General features: G+C 40.6%; 1 protein-coding gene and 1 non-coding gene across 9 annotated transcripts in view; one reads left to right on the top strand and one right to left on the bottom strand.

Annotated features, from left to right (window-relative positions):
• The window catches only part of Lin9 (lin-9 DREAM MuvB core complex component), a 45357-nt gene that overhangs the window by 11377 nt on the left and 11800 nt on the right, over window positions 1-22180 (bottom strand). For 7 of the 8 annotated variants that reach the window (XM_039091468.2, XM_006250417.4, XM_039091467.2 and 4 more), the window contains 7 exons: window positions 17180-17313; window positions 14731-14856; window positions 10246-10403; window positions 8786-8919; window positions 7424-7543; window positions 7066-7167; window positions 2443-2523 (listed from right to left, as the gene is read on the bottom strand). In XM_039091468.2, coding sequence (XP_038947396.1) covers window positions 2443-2523; window positions 7066-7167; window positions 7424-7543; window positions 8786-8919; window positions 10246-10403; window positions 14731-14856; window positions 17180-17313 — 855 coding nt within the window. Of the gene's footprint in view, window positions 1-2442; window positions 2524-7065; window positions 7168-7422; window positions 7544-8785; window positions 8920-10245; window positions 10404-14730; window positions 14857-17179; window positions 17314-22180 lie in introns of those variants that run through there. The other variant, XM_063272623.1, reaches the window with a different exon arrangement.
• Trnap-ugg (transfer RNA proline (anticodon UGG)) lies at window positions 9454-9534 on the top strand. The gene has a single exon. It is a non-coding gene; the product is annotated as a tRNA-Pro (tRNA).

Genomic DNA, 22180 nt, shown 5'->3' with positions numbered 1-22180 from the left:
ACTACTGTGGAGAGTGACTGAAGAGACAATCTGACACTCAACTCTGGTCCTCAAGCACAAGTGTACATATATGCACCTGCACATGCATGTGCACATGAACATGAGCAGACATACAACACACACACACACACACACACACACACACACACACACACACACACACACAGTTTTTTTTTGGCTGGGTGAAAAGGAAACTTTAACAGACTAATTTTCTTTGTAAGAACATATACTTTGAACAAAGTGCTATGTTCAACCCTTAGAGGTGAAAAACAGTGAAGTACTCAAATTACTTGGTCAAAATTAAACATAAGCTGGTTTTTAACTTAAATATTTGTGGGTGTAGAGGCTAGAAAAGGTAGGTAAAAACATTACTAGCTAGTGATACGACTAGTTAATATTAAAACACCTGAAGTTAGAACAGGATTTCTCTGTGTAGCCATGGCTGTCCTGGAACTCACTCTGTAGACCAGGCTAGTCTCAGAATCAGAATCACTCCGCCTCTGCCTGCAGTTCATGGAACTTCACAGAAAAGGAAAGGAAAAACCCAAATGAACAAAAAACCCACCTTGAATCTATCTTTGATAGTCTTAGTAGTTCTCAATAACGTAAAAAACAAAAACAAAATGCAAAAAAAAAAAAAAAACCCAACCAAAAAAAACAAAAACAAAAACCCCTATAGTTATTGTTTGTCCCTCGTCTTGAACAATTAAGATGTTAGCTCTTTCCTTACGTGAAAGTGAGTTTTTGGAAACATATACTATTCCATAACAATTTACTACCTTTTGCCTTCCTTTACCCTGTACATCTGAGTCTAACTTGAAGTTTGTCTGCCTGTCTGTCCATCTGTCTGTCCATCTATTCATCCATCCACTCACGTTAGGGACTGAACATCCATCTAACTATCCACCTATCTATCTCAGCTACAGCTTGAAGCCAGATCCCATTGAACTATATCCTGAGCCCCAGGTTTATTTTCAAAAGATGCTTTCATAAGAAAATAGTCTTGCTGGCTGTCGCACATATCTGTAGTCCGAGCATTTGGCAGGGAGAGCAGGTGAATCTCGGTGAGTCTGAGGCCAGAGTGATTTATAATGAGTTACTTTTATGTTTTAAGATTTTAATTTATTTGTTTGTTTGTTTGTTTCATGTATATGAGTGCTCTGTCTTCATGTACACCAGAAGAGGGAATCAAATCCCATTACAGATGGTTGTGAGCCACCCTGTGGGTGTAGAGAATTGAACTCAGGACCTCTGGAAGAGCATCAGTGAGAGTTAATTTTAAAAAGTGATTTTATGCTGGGGATTTAGCTCAGTGGTAGAGCGCTTACCTAGGAAGCGCAAGGCCCTGGGTTCGGTCCCCAGCTCCAAAAAAAAAAAAAAAAAAAAAAAAAGTGATTTTATGAAAACAGTTTCCAAGGGGCTAGAGAGATGGCTCAGCAACTAAGAGTACACATAGCTCCACCAGGGGTATCTGTATCTATGCATATAGCACATATTCACACAGACACAGACATAAATAAAATGAATCTTTAAAAACCCCAAACATCCACTAATTCTTTCTTACAAATAAAACTGAGTCAGTTTTTTGGACGTGCCTGAATAGTAAAATCTGTCAAGTTAACTTAAATATGACAACTTAGTTCCTTATTCTTAAGCACTTTAAAAAGCTGTCACTAGGGCTGGAGAGATGGCTCAGTGGTTAAGAGCACTGACTGCTCCCCCAGAGGTCCTGAGTTCAATTCCCAGCAACCACATGGTGGCTCACAGCCATCTGTAATGAGACTGATGCTTTCTTCTGGTGTGTCTGAGGACAACTACAGTGTACTCACATGAATAAAATAAATATTAAAAAAAAAAAAAAGCTGTCACTAAAACTTCCTTAGTGAGATGTATTTATTAGTCCTAGGAATGCTACACTCATGTACACGGTCCAGGAAGCTAACCTACCCGTTAATCCCGTGCAACCGGGTAGTTAGTGGTCCAGTGGGTAAAGTACTATATCTTGCTCCTGAACTAGTAGCATGTATTCAATAGACTAAGAAGAGGTAAAATAAAATAATGGGGGTTGGGGATTTAGCTCAGTGGTAGAGCGCTTGCCTAGCAAGTGCAAGGCCCTGGGTTCGGTCCCCAGCTCCGAAAAAAAGAAAAAATAAAAAAATAAAATAAAATAATGATTTAGAGTGATATTTATTGTAACCAGATGTGGTGGCACACGCCTTTGGTCCCAGCACCAGGAGGCAAACACAGGATGACAGTTGGCAGCCAGCCTGGTCTATACCAACCACTTCAGGCCAGCCAGGGACACAGCATGACCTGGTCTCAAACAAAAATAAACAAGCCTCAAAGGTTTTCACCTAGAAAGTATTAAAAAAAAAATCAGAAGACCTCCCCATTTTAAAATTAGACAGGTAAACGAAGAGAAATAAATCCGTAAGTCCTTACCAGCTTTTCTGCTTCTGTGTTCATTTCCCTTAATTTCTTGATGTGCTCCTTTTTAATCATGAGGATTTTTGATAACTTAGTCTGTAGACAGAAAGAGAAATGTAAATGTGTTAGAATAAGTAGAGACCTTCAGGGATATCAAACTTCTAGTTTTCACTCACTCAAATGTCCTAATGGTGCATTCTAGTGCCTCAATATGGCAAAGCACTTTCTATACATGGGAATAATAAGCAAAACTACTGTAAATTCAGCACAGAACATACATTCAGCTTCAGCACTCAGGGAACTAAAGCAGGAGGATCACAAGTCAGAGACCATCTCAGGCTACACAGCAAGTTCCAGGCCAGCCCAGTCTACATAATGAGACCCTGACTCAAAACAAGCTATGAAAACAAAGTATTCTTTTAAAGCTGACTGTAATGGGAGGTGCTGAGACACTCAGGGGTCAAGGATGTGCTAACAAGCCTGAGCACTTGAGTTTGAGGCCCACATGGAGGAAGGAGGGAACCACTGGGTTTGTTTTTTTTGTTTTTGTTTTGTTGTTGTTGTTGTTGTTTTGTTTTGTTTTGTTTTGATTTTGTTTTTCAAGACATGGTTTCTCTGTGTAGCCCTAGCTGTCCTGGAACTAACTCTGTAGATGACGCTGGCCTCCAACTCAGAGATCTGCCTGCCTCTGCCTCTGCCTCTGCCTCTGCCTCTGCCTCTGCCTCTGCCTCCTGAGTATGGACCTACATGCATGTGCCATCACATTTGGCAGAGCCCCAGCTCTTCAGTCTTGTCTTCTGACTCCTAAGCATATACATGTTAAAAAGTGAAAAAACCAGTGAAAAAACAAAGAATTAAGGGGTTGGGGATTTAGCTCAGTGCAAGGACCTGGGTTTGGTCCCCAGCTCCGAAAAAAATTAAAAAAAAGTCTTTGCTGAAGAAGGGGGAGGAAGAGAAGGAGGCGCTAATCATAACACACAACGTGGATGAGCCCTGTCATATGCACGTCTCTAGACCCCATCTCTGCAACATTAATGAACAAATAACTCATCAGAGACGGCTGACAAATGGTGTCATAGCCCCATCAACTGATACAAAACTGTCTGTACGATGGGACATCCAGGGGCTGGGGATGCTGCTCAGTGGGTACAGTGCTCTCCTGGTGTTCATAGAGCCCTAGGCTAAGTCCCCAGCATCATATACATCAGGCACTGTAATCTGCGATCCCAGCACTTGGAAATGGAGACAGGGAGATCAAGGTCATCCTTGACTAAGTGGCAAATTAGGATACGTGTAGACTTCATTTCAAAACAACAAAACAAAAACTGAGAATGGAAACCCCCCAAAAACCCAAAGGTTGTGTGTGGGAGGGAGGCCGGTACAAATCAAGCCTCTCAATCCCACTATCAAGTTACTTATATGGATGGCTACACAAAACCTACACATAGGTCTTTGCGACAGAATTGGAATTTACATAACCTGCAAGCAATCCAGACTTTTAACGAGTGAATGGATAGAAGATGGTGGCACATCCATCCAGCAGAGCTAAAGAGGAGGTATCAGGCCGTGAGGAAACTTGAATGTACATTCTGACCACCCCACTCCTTTCAGACATAATCCCAGCACCAACCACATGGCACAACACCCCAATCCCTTAAGTTAGAGTTGTGAGAAGGGAGAGGGAGTCACCACTATGCTCTGGGCTGCACTAAGCCTAGCAGCCTCAATATTCTAGGGAGATTCCTGTACCCCTCCCTCTGCCCACCGGACTGCTGAACTAGAGACAATAGGACAGTGGAGAATCAAAACTCCCCAGCAATCAGCATGTGGGGAAAGACTGGAAAGCCTGGGAGCCAGGGCCAGGTGAGGAGGTTTACATTAACACACACACTTCCTCTAGTGTGTGTGTTCTCTCTCTCTCTCTCTCTCTCTCTCTCTCTCTCTCTCTCTCTCTCTCTCTTCTCTCTCCCCCCCCCCCATTCCATCTTTTCTACAGAACTGTAACATCGCTTAAGGAAGGGCAGAAACTAGAAGTCTTCTTGGTTTTCCCAAAGTATAAACAAATCCATTTTCCTTTATCAATTTGTTTCCTAGTTTTTTGTTTTTTTGTTTTTTTTTTTGTTTTTTTTTAATATAGAGAAACTAGGTGGAGGGTAGCAGCTAGAAACAACAACAAAAAGACTTTTTTCCAAACTTTTATAAACAACACCCAGAGTGAACTTTACTGTAATATAGTCTCTTGGGGTAATGGTAACAGTATAAACTCACTGACTCTAACAAATGCAGCAGTCTGGTGAAATATACTATACATGTGTGAGGCAGGGGGTTTATGGAAAACATCTTTATGTTACTCTTAACTTTGCTATGAACTTAAAACAGCTCCCCCCCAGTAAAGCCCCAAAACAAAACAAAAACACCCATAAAGATCAAACACGTAAGCACCAGTAAAGATATCAGTAGAGCAGACAACAGACTGTGCGTACACTAGGTTCCCTTGGCCACAGCTCTCTCTGGGTATTTCTTCCAAAGACTGTTGCAAGGGACAAGTCCTGACTCTTCAGATTTCCAATCCTTCATATAAAAGTAGCTTATTTACAATATAAGTCAAAAGGCATATTGCAAGATAATTATTTAATATCCAATTAATATAAATTCTATGCACCTGCATATAAAACATCATCAAAATATTATCCTAAAGTGGAAACACTGAATATTTTAATGGATTACCTTATAAGTACTTTTATAAATAAAGACTATTTCAGGAGCAGTGAAGTCATGGATCTTGAAGGGGAAACTACAATGACTACTTTACTAAACCAGCTTAATCCTAACTACACTCTAAATATTTATCCTTACACCACAGCAAATATAGTTCTCACTTCTCCCAGAAAACCACGACTGATTAAAATGCAGTTGTGAAGTTCAGTCCCAATTGATACATCAACAACACAACTCTTGTGACTAATGGTCAGAGATCACTGCAAAAGAGGGGTGGAGACTGTAGAGACAGAGGAGCAAGAAGTTTGCTGTAAGACTGTGTAGCCTAGAAATGCCAAGCAAGCCTTACACATGGAGTCTCAACGGCATGGCTGCCCAAACTAGGCCTGAACAAGGAAAATACCAGCAGACATGCTAATGTGGAACAAAGAATTATAGACAACTAAGGGAAGCTAAGAGTGGGAGAAACTCAATGAGGTTTTATATACATGTATATAGAATTTTATATTAAATAATTACACCAACTGGTGGTTGTCCAACACCAAACTCAGGTCAGCTCTAAAAAATCACAAACATACAAGTAACATCATACCAATTAGTAGGTTGTATTCATATATTTGGGAACACACACACACAAACACACACACCAGCAATTAAAGAAAAAGAGACTGTGAATTTGAGTGGGCAAGAGAGGATATATGAAAGGGCTTGAGTGGAGAAAAAGGAAGGCAATAATTCAACTGCATTACAATCTCGACAAACAAACAATGTGTGTGTGTGTGTGTGTGTGTGCACTTTATTTGTTTTTTCAAGACAGATTTCTCTGTGTAGCCCTGGCTGCCCTAGAGCTCTCTCTGTAGGCCAGGTTGGTTTTGAACTCAGAGATCTACTTGCCTCTGCCTTCAGAGTGCTAGAATTAAAGGCATGTGCCATCATTGCTCAGCTCAATAAATAAATAAATAAATAAATAAATAATTTAAAAAAGACCATTTCAGACTAAAATACTATTTTCAAAAAAAAAGGGGAAAAACCCTCAAAACAATACTGGACTATAATTTTTTCAAGTAATTTATTTTTATTTTATGTGCATTGTGATTTGCCTGCATGTATGTCTGTGTTAGATCTTGGCGTTCTAGACAGTTGTGGGCTGCCATGTGGGTGCTGAGAATTGAACCCCGGTCCTATGGAGGAGCAGTTAGTGCTCTTAACCACTGACTGACCCATCTCTACAGCCTCCTAGACAATTATTTAACAGAACTATGTAATCTTCTTTTCCTTTTCTGTCAGAGTCAAGCATCTAGCTATTAGCTTGGGCTGGCTGTGAACTCTTAAGCACCCTGCTGAGCATCTCAGGCTTGCTTCTTTTATCAGCCTTATTTAATCTAATTTTCAAAAGCAATCACTCAAATAAGCATGTGGCACAAATCTTTAATCCCAGCACACAGAGGCAAAGGCAGGCAAATCTCTGTAAATTCCAAGCTAGCTTGGTCTACATAGTAAGTTCCAGAACAGCCCTACACAGTGAGACCCTATCTCCAGAAAAACAAACAAACAAACAAACAAACAAACAGACAAACACACAAACAAACTCATTACATTTTTCAAGTCAGACTATTCAGAAAGACTGTTACATATAATGCTTCTGTAATTTAGACTTAGATTTCTTAGTGTCTAATCCCTAAGTACTTAGTAAGTAACAGTAATTTCTTATCTAAAACAGGAAAACCAGGTAACTCAAATTATTTTTGGGTATTATAATTTTGTTTTAAGAATTGTTGGAAATAAATAGCAGAATCCTGAAAACCACACAGTGGTTGAAAGAATAATATGTAAAGATGTTTGACCCACAGAAAGACTCCAACCTTAACAACTCTGAAGACATTCAGTTTCCAAGCAACAAAAGCATTTGGAGCAACTTACCACCTGGATAAGGAATTCTACTGGAAAGCCTCCTAACGTCTCCGTGTCAGAGCCAGAAATTTTACTTCTCCAAGGCGACTGTCCTAGCAAGGGATCACCATCCTGAAAGTCGAAAGGAATCATCTAATCACTGACTGTGTGTAAAGTGAACACTCTGTTTATTAAAAGCACATTAAAAGCCAGTACTGAGGAAACTATTTTCAGAACTGGAGAAACTATTTGCTTATTTTAACAGCTGCCAATCAGTTCAATGTGATGCAGGAAGCTCAAGTCCTGAAGTAGCTGTCATGTGTGCTACACGAGAGCACAGACTGCGTTCACAACAGTGACATTCCTGAGGCATCTCTGCATTACTTACTGTAATTGGTGATTGGAGAGGAGGGGTGTAATGTAACCGTGGGGGGGTCATAAAAAACCGAGAAGGCCGCTGTTTCTGTCCAAAGGCAGCGATTGGCATTGTCTCATGAGGCTCATTACTCTTGAAAGAAGAGAATAATCCATAAAACTTAAGGAATTTATAAGCACTGTATATCAATTTAAAATATAGCAGTCCAGAGTGCAGTTATAGTCCTAAAGTTTATTTACTTATTTAGGAGCCTATAGGGTCTTCCACATGCTAGGCAAGCACTCACTACACTGTAATTACTCATTACTCCAGCAGTCATTTTATTTATTTACTTAAAAAGAGTGTAAGACTGGGGATATAGCTCAGTGGTTCAGTGATCACTAACCCTGGATTCAAACCAAACCCAAAGGACACTCACAAATTCGAGTATGAACACACACATGCACACTCATGAATGCACACATAATTTACACCTTACAAAATCAAGACTGATAAGTACCTCAGCAGTGTATTGGAATATCAAAACACCTAGATTCTAGTCTCCAAGTGACTTATAAACAAACAAAAACACAAACAAACGAAACCCCAGATTTGGAGCTTTGAATAAGTTAATGGACACTGTGGCAATTTCATCATGGAAACGTCAAGTGTGGGGCTGCTCAGTGGGTACAGGCACCAGCAACTAAACCAGAAGACCAGTCTAAGAGTCACATGGTAGAAGAGAAATGACTCCCACAGGTTGTACTTACTTGGACCTCCAAACAAGTGTTGTGGACTGTGTGAGTATGCATATACACATGCAAACACACACACGCACACACACGTAAAAATGTAATTTATAGTCAGGTGGTGGTAGTGCACTCCTCTGATGCCAGCACTTGGGAGGCAGAGGCAGGCAGGTCTCTGTGAATTTGAGGCCAGCCTGGTCTACAGAGTGAGTTCCAGGAAAGCGAAGGAAACCCTATCGAAACGACCCCCCCTCAAAAGTAATTTTAAAAGGTGAAGGTACTGATTCTACATGAATATGAGAATAAAACAGGAGAAAAATATGAAAAGTCCAAGAAGTCACTTCCTATTTTATATTTAGGATGAAAATGTGTATGTTCCAAGATTATTTCATCAGAAACAATCCTGTTAGCAAGGGCTGCATGGTTAAAGCACACGGAAGGGACCCTAGCTTTTGGAAATGAGACTTAAGTACAGTCTTCTCTAGGGATCTAGTCTATAGGGCTGGGAAATCCTAAGGCTCTCTTCTTTGAATTCAAATCTTCTCTCATACAAGACAATTTAAAGAAAACACTAAAATAATTTAAAAGCAAAAAATACAAACACACTATAAAACATTTTAATTAAGTTTAATAAAATGTTACTCACAAGAACTTCATAGTCAGGAATGGTGTGAGTCCCAAGCCCTGTCCTATCGAAAGTTACTCTGTAAGTAGCATTAAGAGTATCCACAGCATCTATCTGACCAGTAAACAGACCATCGTGAATGCCACGTAATCGTGCTGAAAGAGAAACAGGTGTTCTATTTAGGACACACAAACACTTGCGAAATAAAACTATTCTAAGCATATAGTTGAAACCCTTAAAAACATAGTGTCACTGTGTACTAGTTTAACATGACTATGTACTTTATCTTAGGGTTAGAGAATAGTTTTTTAAACGAAAACAAAATTAAAATGATTCTTAATTTGACATATAAGTGAAATCATATAGCTACCAAACAAACCTGATAAAGAAAAGACCACCATTTAGAGTACAAACGCCTAAAAAACTAGCAAAACAATTCTGGATATCAGACTTCCTTTTGTTTAAAGATTTATTTATTTTATTTTATGTAAATGAGTACACTGTCGCTGTCTTCAGACACACCAGAAGAGGGCTTGGATCCTGTTAAAGATAGCTGAGACCCACCATGTGGTTGCTGGGAATTGAACTCAGGACCTCTAGAAGAACAGTCAGTGCTCTTAACCACTGAGCCATCTCTCCAGCCCCCTGGATATCAATACTTTTAAGCAACATATTAGAAATAGTTTATTTTCGGGGTTGGGGATTTAGCTCAGTGGTAGAGCGCTTGCCTTGGAAGCGCAAGGCCCTGGGTTCGGTCCCCAGCTCCGAAAAAAAGAACCAAAAAAAAAAAAAAAAAAAAAAAAAAAAGAAATAGTTTATTTTCAACTTTAGATAGGTCTCATGTATATCCCAGGCTGCTCTCAAACCTACAAAGCAGCTAAGGATAACCTTGAACTTTTGATCCTCCTGCCTTTGCTTGAATGGCAGTATCACTAAACTCCAGTCTGAAGGGACAGCACATGTGAAAATCATAAGAACAGTGGCACTGAAGGCAAAATTAAAGCTATTAAAAAAGGTACATTCGCAGCCCTCTTCTACTTTGAGGCAAGGTCCTGCTATGTAGATAGGCCAGGCTGACCATGGAGCTGGGATAATGGGCCTTTTCCACTATGCCTGACTGCCTTAGTTCACACTGTAGTAGATACTATTGAATTAATGTTTTTAATGTACTTATTTTTATGTGTATGAGTGTTTGCCTACATGTAGGCATGTTTACTACATGTATGCCTAGTGGCCTCACAGATCAGAAGAGAGTATCAGAGCCCCCTGGAATGGCGGTGAGTCACTCTGCAGGTGCTGGGAACTCAATCCAAAACCTCTGCAAGAGCTGCGTGTGCTCTGGGCCTGAGCCGCGGCTCCAGTCCACTAACATTCCTTTCCCACAGTGCACTGCTGCAGATGCACTTCGCTTCCTAAGTGTTGAATCCATACCATCTGGTCACAACGTGAAGAGACTCAAGACTAAGCTTGTTTTTACTTACCTGTAACTTTGGTTCCAATAACCAGGGGTAGAGGAATTTCATCGGGGAGATCTTTGAACTGTGAAACATCTGCAACTTTCCTTTGTTGCAACAGCCTGATTTTCTGCCGCTTCTGTTTTAAGGCTGATCTCTCTTCCTCGAAAAATGCAGAAGAACACCTAGAATAAATTACAAATTAAATAAATCATATGAACTAAGCCAGGCCAGGCTAACTTACAGCACACACCTGCACTTCAAACACAAGTACTAGAGATACAGTAAATTATGTTCCAAGTGTATAATCAGATGCATTTTGAGTGGTCAGAGTGATGACCCAGCAGTTAAAGTATGTGCTGTGCAAGCAAGACTGGAGCCCGGACCCCAGAACCTATGTAAATGCTATCTGGGCACAGAAGCCGGCCTTTAATTGTAGCCTAGAAAGACTGAGATGGGATCCCTACAACAAACTAGATGAGTTCTCAAAGAATAAGGCAAGGCTGGGTGTGGTGGTACATGCCTTTAACTCAGCATGCTGAGGCAGGTGGATCTCTGTGAGCTCAAGGCCAGCCTGGTTTAAACTGAGTTCTAGAATAGCCAACATTGTTCTCAACCCTGTTCTCAAACAACAATAAAAAGCAGGAATAGGGGGTTGGGGATTTAGCTCAGTGGTAGAGCGCTTGCCAGAGCAAGGCCCTGGTTCGATCCCCAGCTCTGAAAAAAAAAAAAAAAAAAAGCAAGAATAGGGTAGGATGAGGAAGACAGCCCTTCCTCCCTCCACACATGCGCACATACATGAAGCGAGAGAAGACGAGCCCGGCTGCCAGGCCTGGGTTTCATCAATCCAATTCCTACTGGGCACTTGGTAGAAAGAACATCCAACCACCTAAGATGGTCTCGCATCTCCACATTCATACTCAAGTAAGGGTAATAAAGACAAAACCTTCCGACATGTATAAGCTCTAAGCCATAAAACCCACACCATGATCAGGACAATGCACATCCACTCCCCAAAGTTTATCTCACCAACTGCTCTTTACACTGCTCCTGGTCTATAACTCCACTACTCAAGCAACCACTACCTTAATTCATCTTATAGAGTCCTTTCTGCCCTCTGTCTACAATAAATTTCAGATGTTTCTGTCATTTTTTTTTAAATTTAGGGCTACAAAAAACTTTTTTTAAAATGATTTATTTATTTATTATGTATGTGTACACTGTGGCTGTCTTCAGACACACCAGAAGAGGGCCCCAGATCTCATTACAGATGGCTGTGAGCCACCATGTGGTTGCTGGGAATTGAACTCAGGACCTCTGGAAAAGCAGCCAGTGACCTTAACCACTAAGCCATCTCTCCAGCTCCCCAAACTCATTTTTATGAAGTAAAATTTATTGAGATTTCCTTTTATCCCTCCTAGATCTAGAACCTACTAGAACTTAAAAATTTTTTCAAGTCAGTATAATATATTAGAGACCACCAAAAACTGTATCTTACATGGCATCTAAAAATGATCTTCACTAGTAGTTTCACTGCTTCATTTCTTAAAATGTAACATGCACGAGTGTTTTGTCTACATGCATGCCAAATGCCTATGGTAGGCAGAAGAGGGCATTGATTCTCCTGACCCTGGAGTTACAGATGGTTGTGAGCACAATGTAGGTGCTAGGAATCGAACTTGGATCCCCTGTGAAAGCAGCGAGTACTCTTAATACCTGAGTCACCTCTCCAGCCCTACTGTTTAATTCTTTTTTTTTTTCTTTTTTTTTTTTTTTTTTCTGGAGCTGGGGACCGAACCCCTGAGCTAAATCCCCAACCCCTACTGTTTCATTCATAAAAAAAATTAAAAACCTTCCTTTTTCAATTTTCCTCTAGATTGTTGTTGGCAGTGCAAATCTCCATAATAAAATCAATTCTCTCTGTCCTCCATGTAATTGAGAAGCATCTGCTAAATTCCTGGATAAATGTGACAGTACTGACTTTTTCTCCTTCATTTATCTTTCCAGCTATACACTGTTACCACACCATTTTAATTGTGGTTACCTAATCTGTGTTCCTGTTCTTATACTGTCACTTTTTATATATACATGTACCACATGTGTGCCTAGTCCTTGAGAGGGCAGAGGGGACACTGAGTCCCTGGAAATGGAATTACAGATGACTGTGAGCCACCACGTGGGCAATCGAACTCAGGTCCTCTGGAAGAGGAGCTGGTGCTCTTGACTGCTGAGTCCCCTCCAGCCCGTGTGCTGCCAATCTTATCGACTATTTTAATACAGTAGCTGATACCTGATAAATGCTGTTCTTCATTTGTTTTGTCAGACTCTTTCTACCTGGTTTCTCCCCTAGCAAATAAAAACTTGAGGGGAGGGGGAGGGGGACAGGAGGGTGAGCAGGTTCTCACTATGTCATCCTTGACGGCCTGGAACTCACTGTGTAACTCATGCTAGCCTTGAACACAGAGATCTGCTACCACACCTTTTATGGGAATACAGAACTTAGCATTAACTCATTATTTAAGATACCGAATCTTCCTTTTCGAGATCATGTGCTCTGCATAGTTGTTCCATAGATATCATATGTTTACTATTAAGTTCCTACCTGATAGCTTTACTTTTCCCCCTTCCTTTTTCTATTGTAACTAAATAAACTTCACCACTGACTCTTAAAAAATTTTTTTTTAAAGATTTATTTATTTATTATATATAAGTACACTGCAGCTGTTTTCAGACACACCAAAAGAGGGCACCAGATCTCATTACAGATGGCTGTGAGCCACCATGTGGTTGCTGGGATTTGAACTCAGGACCTCTGGAATAGCAGTCAGAGATCTTAACCACTGAGCCATCTCCAGCCCTTAAAAAATGTTCTACATTTATTTGAACGTGTGTGCACATACAGATGCAGCATTTTTACAGGTGTGCAAGTGAAAATCAGAGCACAGTTTGTGGCAGTTTCTTCACTCTTTACACCATCTGGGTCCCTGGGACAGAAGTCAACATTGGCAGCCAGGCCCTCACCTGCTGAGCCATCTCCTAGGCCTGCATCAATTGAGTTTGTTAAGTGTGTGTGTGTGTGTGTGTGTGTGTGTGTGTGTGTGTGTGTGTGTATGTATACCACATATGTGTAGTGTCCAAGGAGTCCAGAAGAGGAGGCATCACATCCTCTGGAACTGGAGTTATAGACTGTTGTACGCTGCCATGTATATCCTGGGAACAAAACCTGGGTCTTCTGTAAGTGTTCCTCGCCACTGAACCATCTCTCCAGCCCTCAACTCACTTCTGAAATTAGGTTATTTCTGAAAAGTTTACTGTACTAATAATCTGCATTATAACTTGACTTCCTTAAGGAAAAAACATTTTTTTTTTTTTTTGTAAAAGACTTCGAGCTACTGTCTATATCTATGAACTTCTCAAGAACTCTATAAAACATATTAAATGGGTGTGAGGAGAAGTCAGCAAGTAAAGCAGCACCAGGCCTGGGCGCTTGAGCTGGAGCCCCAGGCTCTACACAGTGGAGGGAGAGAACTGAAGGCAGCTCCCACACGCTCTCCTGACACACACAAAGTAAATAATGTGAAAAATATACATAAGACTTTAGAGCAATTTTAAATATTTTCCAGGACAATTAAAATATTTTAGGGGGTTGACTAGGGAGGATAGCCCAGATAGTAGAATTCCTGACCAGTATGCACAGATTCCTGAATTTTATTTGCATCACTACATTAATAAAACTGGGCACAGCATCTCATACCTGCAATCCCTACACCTAGAAGGCAGAAGCAGGATAGTAAGAAGTTCAAGATTAACTTTTTGTTATACATAGCAGTTTGAGTCTGAGGCCAGCCTGAGATATCTGAAACTGTGCCAGATAGATAGGTAGGTAGGTAGACAGTCAGACGGAATAAATTAGTTGGGAAGGGGATGGACACAAAAGACATAAGTAATTAAAAACAGTAGCACTGGGGCTAGAAAAATAAAATTAAAATAATTAAAATAATAAATCCTTAAAACATGTTAAAATGTCAGAAATCTATAATCTGAAAAAAAATGTGTATTTTATTCTAAGAACACAAAGCACCTACGTTACCGTTCACTAAAATGATAAATTTAACATATAATTCATTATTCTGAAGTTATACTTTGGCACTAATCTTTCAAAGATTTAAAAAGTCAAGGTAAGGGGTTGGGGATTTAGCTCAGTGGTAGAGTGCTTGCCTAGGAAGCACAAGGCCCTGGGTTCGGTCCCCAGCTCCGAAAAAAAGAACCAAAAAAAAAAAAAAAAAAAAAGAAGTCAAGGTAAAGGGCATACAGTAGAGTATATATTCAATCCCAGCACTTGGGAGGCAGAGGCTGGTGGACCTCTGTATGTTCAAGGTCAGCCTAGTCTGTATAGCGAGTTCCAGGCAAGCCAGGGATATACAGTGAAAATAGTTTTTAAAAACAACAACAACACTAGGCAAGGTAATAATGAAACCATTAACTACTTATTAACTTGAAAAAATTTTTTACCTCCGAGGTTTTCCCATCAATCTCCTGATTTTTCCCCATTCTACTCTTGTTAATTTTCTTGTTTTTAAATTAGGAAAGGATTCCTTTAGACATACACAGAAGTCATTATCTCCTTCAAAAAGTGGCCTGTAAAACAAAATGGTTTTATGATTTTATTAATACTTAATGTGTTACTTTCCTAAATAAAGTCAAAATACACCTTCCAAAGCTGTGCTTGCCTTAAACTCAGTTCCAACCTTTGGGAAGAAGCAGGAAAGTTAAATGCCCAAGGCCAGCCTTGGCTATATCACTATTTGTAGCCACACAGTAACAAAGCAGTTTAGAGATCAACCTGGATTACAAGAAACACTGTCTCAAAAAAAACAAAAACAAAATACACATTCTGATTTTTCACATCCTACTAATAACAATGTGTAAGTCAAACTTTCCTTTTTAAATCATAATCATACATAGGTGAATTCTAAGGGCTGAAAAAAGATATTTGGTATATGAAATACTTAAAATGTTAAGTTACTCTGGAAACCATTCTAGACTGGAGGTTCCAGGAGACTGGAATTTGCTCAAACTCCACCTGGGACTACCCTCTGGCTGGGCATTACATCTGACAAACAATATTAGCTACAAAGTATCTTTGCCCCAAAGGAAAAGCCATCACCAAGGAGTCCTCTCCCCTTTGGAATTAACCAAGTTTTAGAACACTGGAGAACTCTGGAGGGTTGGTGACTCCCAAAATAATTGAATCACACTAAGTCACCGTGAAAATTCTCTTAAGACCATTAAAACTTTTACTCCTGAGTTTGAGGAATGAAACGTCCAGTTTTGACAATGATACCTAATGTGACTGTCCATGAACTTCACAAGCTTCTGAGCAAGCAACTGTTTATGGAGGACAGAAGAGAAGTTCAGAAAAATAAACAACTAAGCAGCCACCAATAACTGGCACAGGAGATAGGCTGGAATCAGCCATGCTCTTCAGCCAGTCTCTATGGGCTATTCAAAATTCCTGGAGAGATGAGTGTCTAAACACGAGCTGTAGATGAAAAGATGACTCTCCTAAGAATGACTTCTCTATTTCTCTATATTCATAACAAATCTTATTTGCGGAGAATAACTGTGCATCGGTTTAGGGTTTCCTCATTCTACAGTAGTTGCTAGTTATAAGTCAGAAATTATGCTTTCATTTAAAACTTTTCAAAATATCTTTTCAAGTTCTTACAGGGGCAGGAAAAGGGGAGAGACACCTATAACGGAAATAGAAATTAATTAAACTGGAATAAGAAATAGAAAAATAAACTTTTCATTCGGTATGGTGGCATATACCTGTGCAGTCAGCTACTTGGGAGACTAGGCAAGAGATCAGTTGACGCCATGATGGGAGGCAGAGGCAGGTGGATCTCCAGCGTGGTCTACAGAGCTAGTTTCTGGCTAGCCAGAGCTAATAAACAGTAAAAATACATACATACATACATACATACATACATACATACATACATACATACATAATCTGTACTGCTCTTGCACAGGGCCTGGGTTCAGCTCCTAGTCATGTGGCAGCTCACGACTGCCTATTATTCCAGTTCCAGGGGATCCTACATCCTAACTTTTGTGGGCACCTACACGCATGTGGCATAAAGTCATGTAGACAAGCATACATACATGTAATAAATAAAAATAAATCTCTTTAAAAAAAAAAAAGCCAGGAGACCTAGGGTAGGACAAAAGCCAATGAGCTGACTCCTGACGGTACACTGCTATATTCATACACTGGTGCCTAGCCCAGCCGTCATCAGAGAGACTTGCTCCAGTAGCTGAAGGAGTAGATATGGAGACCCACAGCTAAAAACTAGGTGGATAGACAGCCCAAATTGGAGCTCTCCATCAGGTCCCTCCCTTCCGAGCTTGGAGAACCCCGTGGAAGAGAGGGAGGAAGAACTGTAGGAGCCAGCGGGGTGGAGAACACTGCCCACAGAATCAAGTAAGCCAGGCTCAGAGGGACTTAGGGAAACTGAATGGACAATCATGGAGACTGCACGGGTCTGCGCTAGGTTGTCTGCATTTGTCAGAGTTATTAGCTTACGAATTTTGCTGGACTCCTAATTGTGAGAGTGGGGCTGTCTCTGACTCTTTTGCCTGCTCTTGGGACCCTTTTCTTCCTACTGGGGTTGCCTTGACCAGCCTTGATATGGGGGTTTGTGCCTAGTTTTATTGCAACTTGTTACGCTGTGTTTGGCTGATATTGCTGGGAGGCCTGCTCTTTTCTGAAGGGAAATAGAGAAAGGGTGGGACTGGGAGGAGAGGAAGGAGGGGAAACTGTGATCAGAATGTATTATATGGGAGAAGAAGAAAAATTTAAAAAGTAAAGAGATTTACAGAAGAGGTGACAGCTTATAACGCTGAAAGGTTAACTGTCGGTTCGAGCAATACTGATGATGCGTGCAATGATACCTACTTGTCTATGTTTGAGTAGAACCACTCATAGATGCACCATTTATGTGCTTTGGGAAGCTTGAGTAGGTTCCGCAATCGAAAACCAATCTTCTGTGATGCTTTCTTATCTGGTGTTGACATCGTTGCTGTAAATTTCTATATTAAAAAAATTGAATTATAGCATTAGATAAAAATGAACAGTTACAATACTGAACACATTTATAAAAAGATAGGGAATGTTTCAGTACTCAAAAGGATTCGATGTATTCCGCACGGAATCTGTTACTAAACAGACCTCCCGATTAACAAAGGTAAAACCCAAGTCTGGCAATGTGGCTCAACGATGACGTAGTTCATTGGTCATCACATGGTGGAAAGAGAGGTGACTCTCACAAGTTGTACACACACACACACACACACACACACACACACACACACACACACTAATACAACACATTAAATTTATTATTTTTTTAAAAAAGCTAAAGCCTCAAGTTTTATCTTTAAATGGGAAGGGAATACTTGCCTCCATTCTGTCTGAACTATAAAGTGATTTTAGTTTAGATATACAGGAAAAACAACAGACCCAAGAAACTTCTAGACTTCAGGGTCAGAAAAACCAGTAAGAACTTTAGGTGTTTGGGGTACAGCTCAGTGTTGGAGTGCTTGTCTGGGTTTTATCCTACCAACAAACAACAACATAAACCATCAAAACACTATAGACAAGATCTGAGAACATACATGTACATGCAGGCACACAGTAGATCCACAGTCACTATAGAATAACAAGGTTTTCGAAGTCTAAACAGAGAATACTTTGTTATACAGCACTATTAGACGTTGTAGTGTGTGCCTGCAACTCCAGCCCCTAGGCAGAGACAGGAGAACTGCTAAGTTCAATGCCATCATGGGCTACACGGCCAGTAGAGGGGCGTGGGGAGAAGAAAAAGAGCTCAAGCACTGAAAGAACAGTTTTTTAAAAATCCAATACAACACAGTAGAGTTCACGGTAGGAATGCCAGAATGACTCAATGGGGAAGCTCTTGATGTCATTCATGATTATTAATAAAGCAAAGCAAGACAGTCATATGATTACTTCCACCGAGGATAAAGATATTGAACAATAATCATTCCCAGGGTGCATGAGTCAAGGTCAGACCGCACGACATAGTGAGAGTATTGCAGTGATAGCGTCTACCAGAAGAACAAAAACAAAACTCCACAACTCTTAACAGAATAGAAAGATGACAAATAAAATGACTCGCGGGGAAACCAGCAAGACCTAAACAGCAGAGCTAACACAGCACTTAGGATAACTTCAAAGGCTTTGCCTAGCTACTGAAAACCCGTGCTCTTCCTCTACTGCTCTGCACTTTTAGAGGCAGGGTCTCAGGGTGGGTCTGGGTCTGTGTCTGTCTGTGTCTGTCTGTCTCTGTCTCTCTCTCTCTCTCTGAACACAGAACCCAGACTGGCTGACTGGATGCTCAGGCACACATTGCCGTGACCAGGCCTTCATGTGAGTGCTGGGGCTATCTGACCTGGGGCTCTCATGCTGTACGAGCACTGCACTGAGCTGTTTCCTCACCGCTGCACCCCACCTCCAATTTGAATCTTCAATTTTGTCTAACTGTTATTAGAAAAGGGCCAGCAAGATGGCTTCTAGTGACAATTTTGGAATTTTTGTTTCTTTAAAATAAACAGGCTTATTTATTATATGTTTTCATTTTAATCCCAGGCTCGGGATATGGGGCTACTTCAGATTGTCCATGGCAGCTGACTATAATTTGCCTCGTGCTCTGGTGGGGACATGATTTTGCCAGCTGCAGATAGTTTCTGCAACTGTGTGACATTTGGGGACTTTCAGAGGGTATATAAATGCTAGGGCCCCGAGAGGCAGAGTGGATTGTCAGTGGGTTGTTGATTGTTGTTGAAGGGTGGAAAAAGAACCTATAAAGAAACCAGTGTCAGCTACAGTGGCTCACTGAGTAAAGGAACCTGTTGCCAAGCCTCACGACCTGAGTTCAATCCCTAGGACTCACATGATGGAAGAAAAGAACTCATTCATTCATTCATTCATTCATTCATTCATTCATTCATTCATTCATTCATTCCTTCAAGCTGCTCTCTGGTTACCACGCAAATAGTATGGCAGGTACGCACACACACCTATGCATGCATGCATGCATGCACATGCACATGCACACACACACACACACACACACACACACACACACACACACACCCTGGATAGATGGATGGATGGCAATAGATAGATAGATAGATAGATAGACAGACAGACAGACAGACAGACAGACAGATAACCCTGGCTATCCTGGTATTCACTCTGTAGGCCAGGCGAGCCTCCAACTCCAGAGGTCTGCCTACCTCTGCCTCCCAAGTCCTGGAATTAAAGGCAAGGCAATTTTTTTTTCCATAAAAATACCACAAACAAACTGACAAAAAGGAGAAGAAAATCACAATAATTATCTATTTCTATAAACACATAGCTAAAATTCTGTTTTGGACTATTTCTGAGACAGGGTCTTGTTATGTGGTCCTGGGTGACCTAGAACTTATGTATAGATCAGGCTGGCCTTGATCTCATTGCAATCCATTTGCCTAGATCGTCCCAGGTCATTGGGCAGCAGGCTTGCAATGTATAAATGTATTAATTTTCTTAACTTTTTTTTTTTTTTTGGTTCTTTTTTTCGGAGCTGGGGACCGAACCCAGGGCCTTGCGCTTCCTAGGCAATCGCTCTACCACTGAGCTAAATCCCCAACCCCAATTTTCTTAACTTTTAAGGCTAATTTATTTGCTTGTCATGTGTGGGAAGGGCAATGTATAGAGCTCAGAAGTCAACTTAAGGGATTTGGTTCACCACGTCAGTCCTAAGGATTGAACTCCGTGAGTCAGGCTTGGCAGCAGGTGCCTTACCTGCTCAGCCATCTCATTGGCTCCAACAGGTAAAGTTTGAAAAGTGTATTTAAAAGGATAATCAAACTAATCACAATGTCTCCCTAACCGAGTGAGAAAAAAAGAAGAGTGAATTAAGGTCAAAGTAGATTTTTCATCTTTTTTTTTCATTATAAACTCTGTGTGTGTGTGTGTGTGTGTGTGTGTGAGAGAGAGAGAGAGAGAGAGAGAGAGCGTGTGCGAGTGCAGGGGCGGGGGGGGGGGGAGAAGGAGAGGGAGAGAAAGAGGGAGACAGGGTTTCAATATTTAACTATGGCTAACCAAACTGCTAAACAGATGAGGCTGGTCTTGAACCCACAGAGATCTACTTGCCTTTCTTACCAAGTGCTGAAATGAAACACATGTGCCACCTTACTACTCTAACTCTTTACTTTAGAAAACATGTGTATCTACAGACTGGCTACAAAGACACTCCTCCAAAAGCTCCTCATCCAGCTTCCCCAGGAGCTCATGCTGGGTACCCAGGATGCATTGGTCAGAATCACTACAATGACAGCGCTTGGTCTGGATTTCACTTTTTTTCATTCATGTCTTTTTCTGTTCTAGAATTTAAGATAAAAGACTGTATTTAGAAAATTAACTTTTTTGTCTTTTAAAGAGGGAGAAAATAATCTCTATAGCCCTGGGTAGCTTTGAACCTGTGGTAATCTTCCTACTTCAGCCTCCCTCCCAAGTGTTAGGATCACAGGTATATAGCACCATGCTAACCTTAGAAAATTAATTTTTTTTAATGTAAAACTAAAAATATTTTAAAGGCTATTTATTTGTACTGTGCACATGTGTATGATGTGTATGTCAGTGTGGGCATGTGTGCTACAACAAGTTTTGGAGGTCAGAGGACAGTTTCCACTGTGAGAACCAGTGGTGAGAATTCAGAGGAAGCTGAGCTCAGGTCACCAGGCTGGTGTGGCAAACACATTTATCTGCTCAGCCACCTCATTGGCCTAAAAATATTCTAATCATAAAAACTGCTGTTTCTTTCTGTTTTGTTTTTTCAGACTTTCCAGACAGGGTGTCTGTGTTCCCATGGCTTCCTGGAACTTGTGCTATACATCAGGGTGGCCTCAGAGCTCTGACTACCTCTGCCTCCTGAGTGCTGGGATTAAAAGTGTGAGCCACCATGCCCAGCTAGTGCTGTCACTTTCTATATAGTTACAGATATTTTTAAATAGACTAACAGTTCTTCTGTATATGTATCTATAGTATAATCTGATAATATACAGGACATCTGCATTTCACTTTCAGTGAAATCACCTTTACTGTGCTTCTCAGGTACTTGCGTACATTTGTCCTTGATACTTTAAAAGTTCAAGATGCACTCTGTTCGTTCTATGGAACGTGATATTTTATCATTAACATAAAGAAGTTGGTCATGGTGGTGCACACCTGTAATCCTATGACTTGGGAATCTGAAGCAAGGAAGACTGATTCCGAGGCCAGCCTAGACCAAGTGCTAAGTTTTGGGCCAACCAAACTCCAGAGAGATCTCTGGTCTCAATACTAAGAGATTTTTGATAGGGTGTACTTCAGATCATGCCTTTGCTTGATAAATAAATTACCTCAACTTTAATTTACTGTATTGATAAGTTGTATATAATGCTTTAGGGCAATAACAAAAGTATAATAAAAAGTTATATCAGAAGTTATAAAGTTAGTCTGAAAAAACTACATAATTGATAAAGGTCACATTTTCTTAGTTAAGTTTCATTCCTTTATTACACGCTCACTGTGACTTTAAATTTTTAAATTACATTTGTTTACTTTCTCTGTGTGTGTGTATGTAACAGCATGTGTACACGTGTGTAGTGGCTAGAGGACAACCTGCAGGTGTCAGTTCTCTTCTATCATTCAAGTTCCATGTACAGACCTCAGATTGTCTAGATAAGCCGGGCTGTGGTGGGGCAAGCCTTTTATCCCAGAGCTTGGAGGCAGGGGCATGTGAGTTCAAGGTCAGCCTGGTCTACACAGCTAGTTCCATGGTAGCCAGGGATACACAAAGAAACCTTGTCTCTAAAAATAAATAAATAAATAAATAAGGATAAATTTGAC

Source organism: Rattus norvegicus, chromosome 13 (genome assembly GCF_036323735.1).
Source record: "Rattus norvegicus strain BN/NHsdMcwi chromosome 13, GRCr8, whole genome shotgun sequence".
In the NCBI taxonomy this organism is placed as follows: Eukaryota; Metazoa; Chordata; class Mammalia; order Rodentia; family Muridae; genus Rattus; species Rattus norvegicus.
The sequence above is the reverse complement of the archived record's forward strand: the minus strand, read 5'-3'. Positions and strand labels throughout refer to the sequence as shown.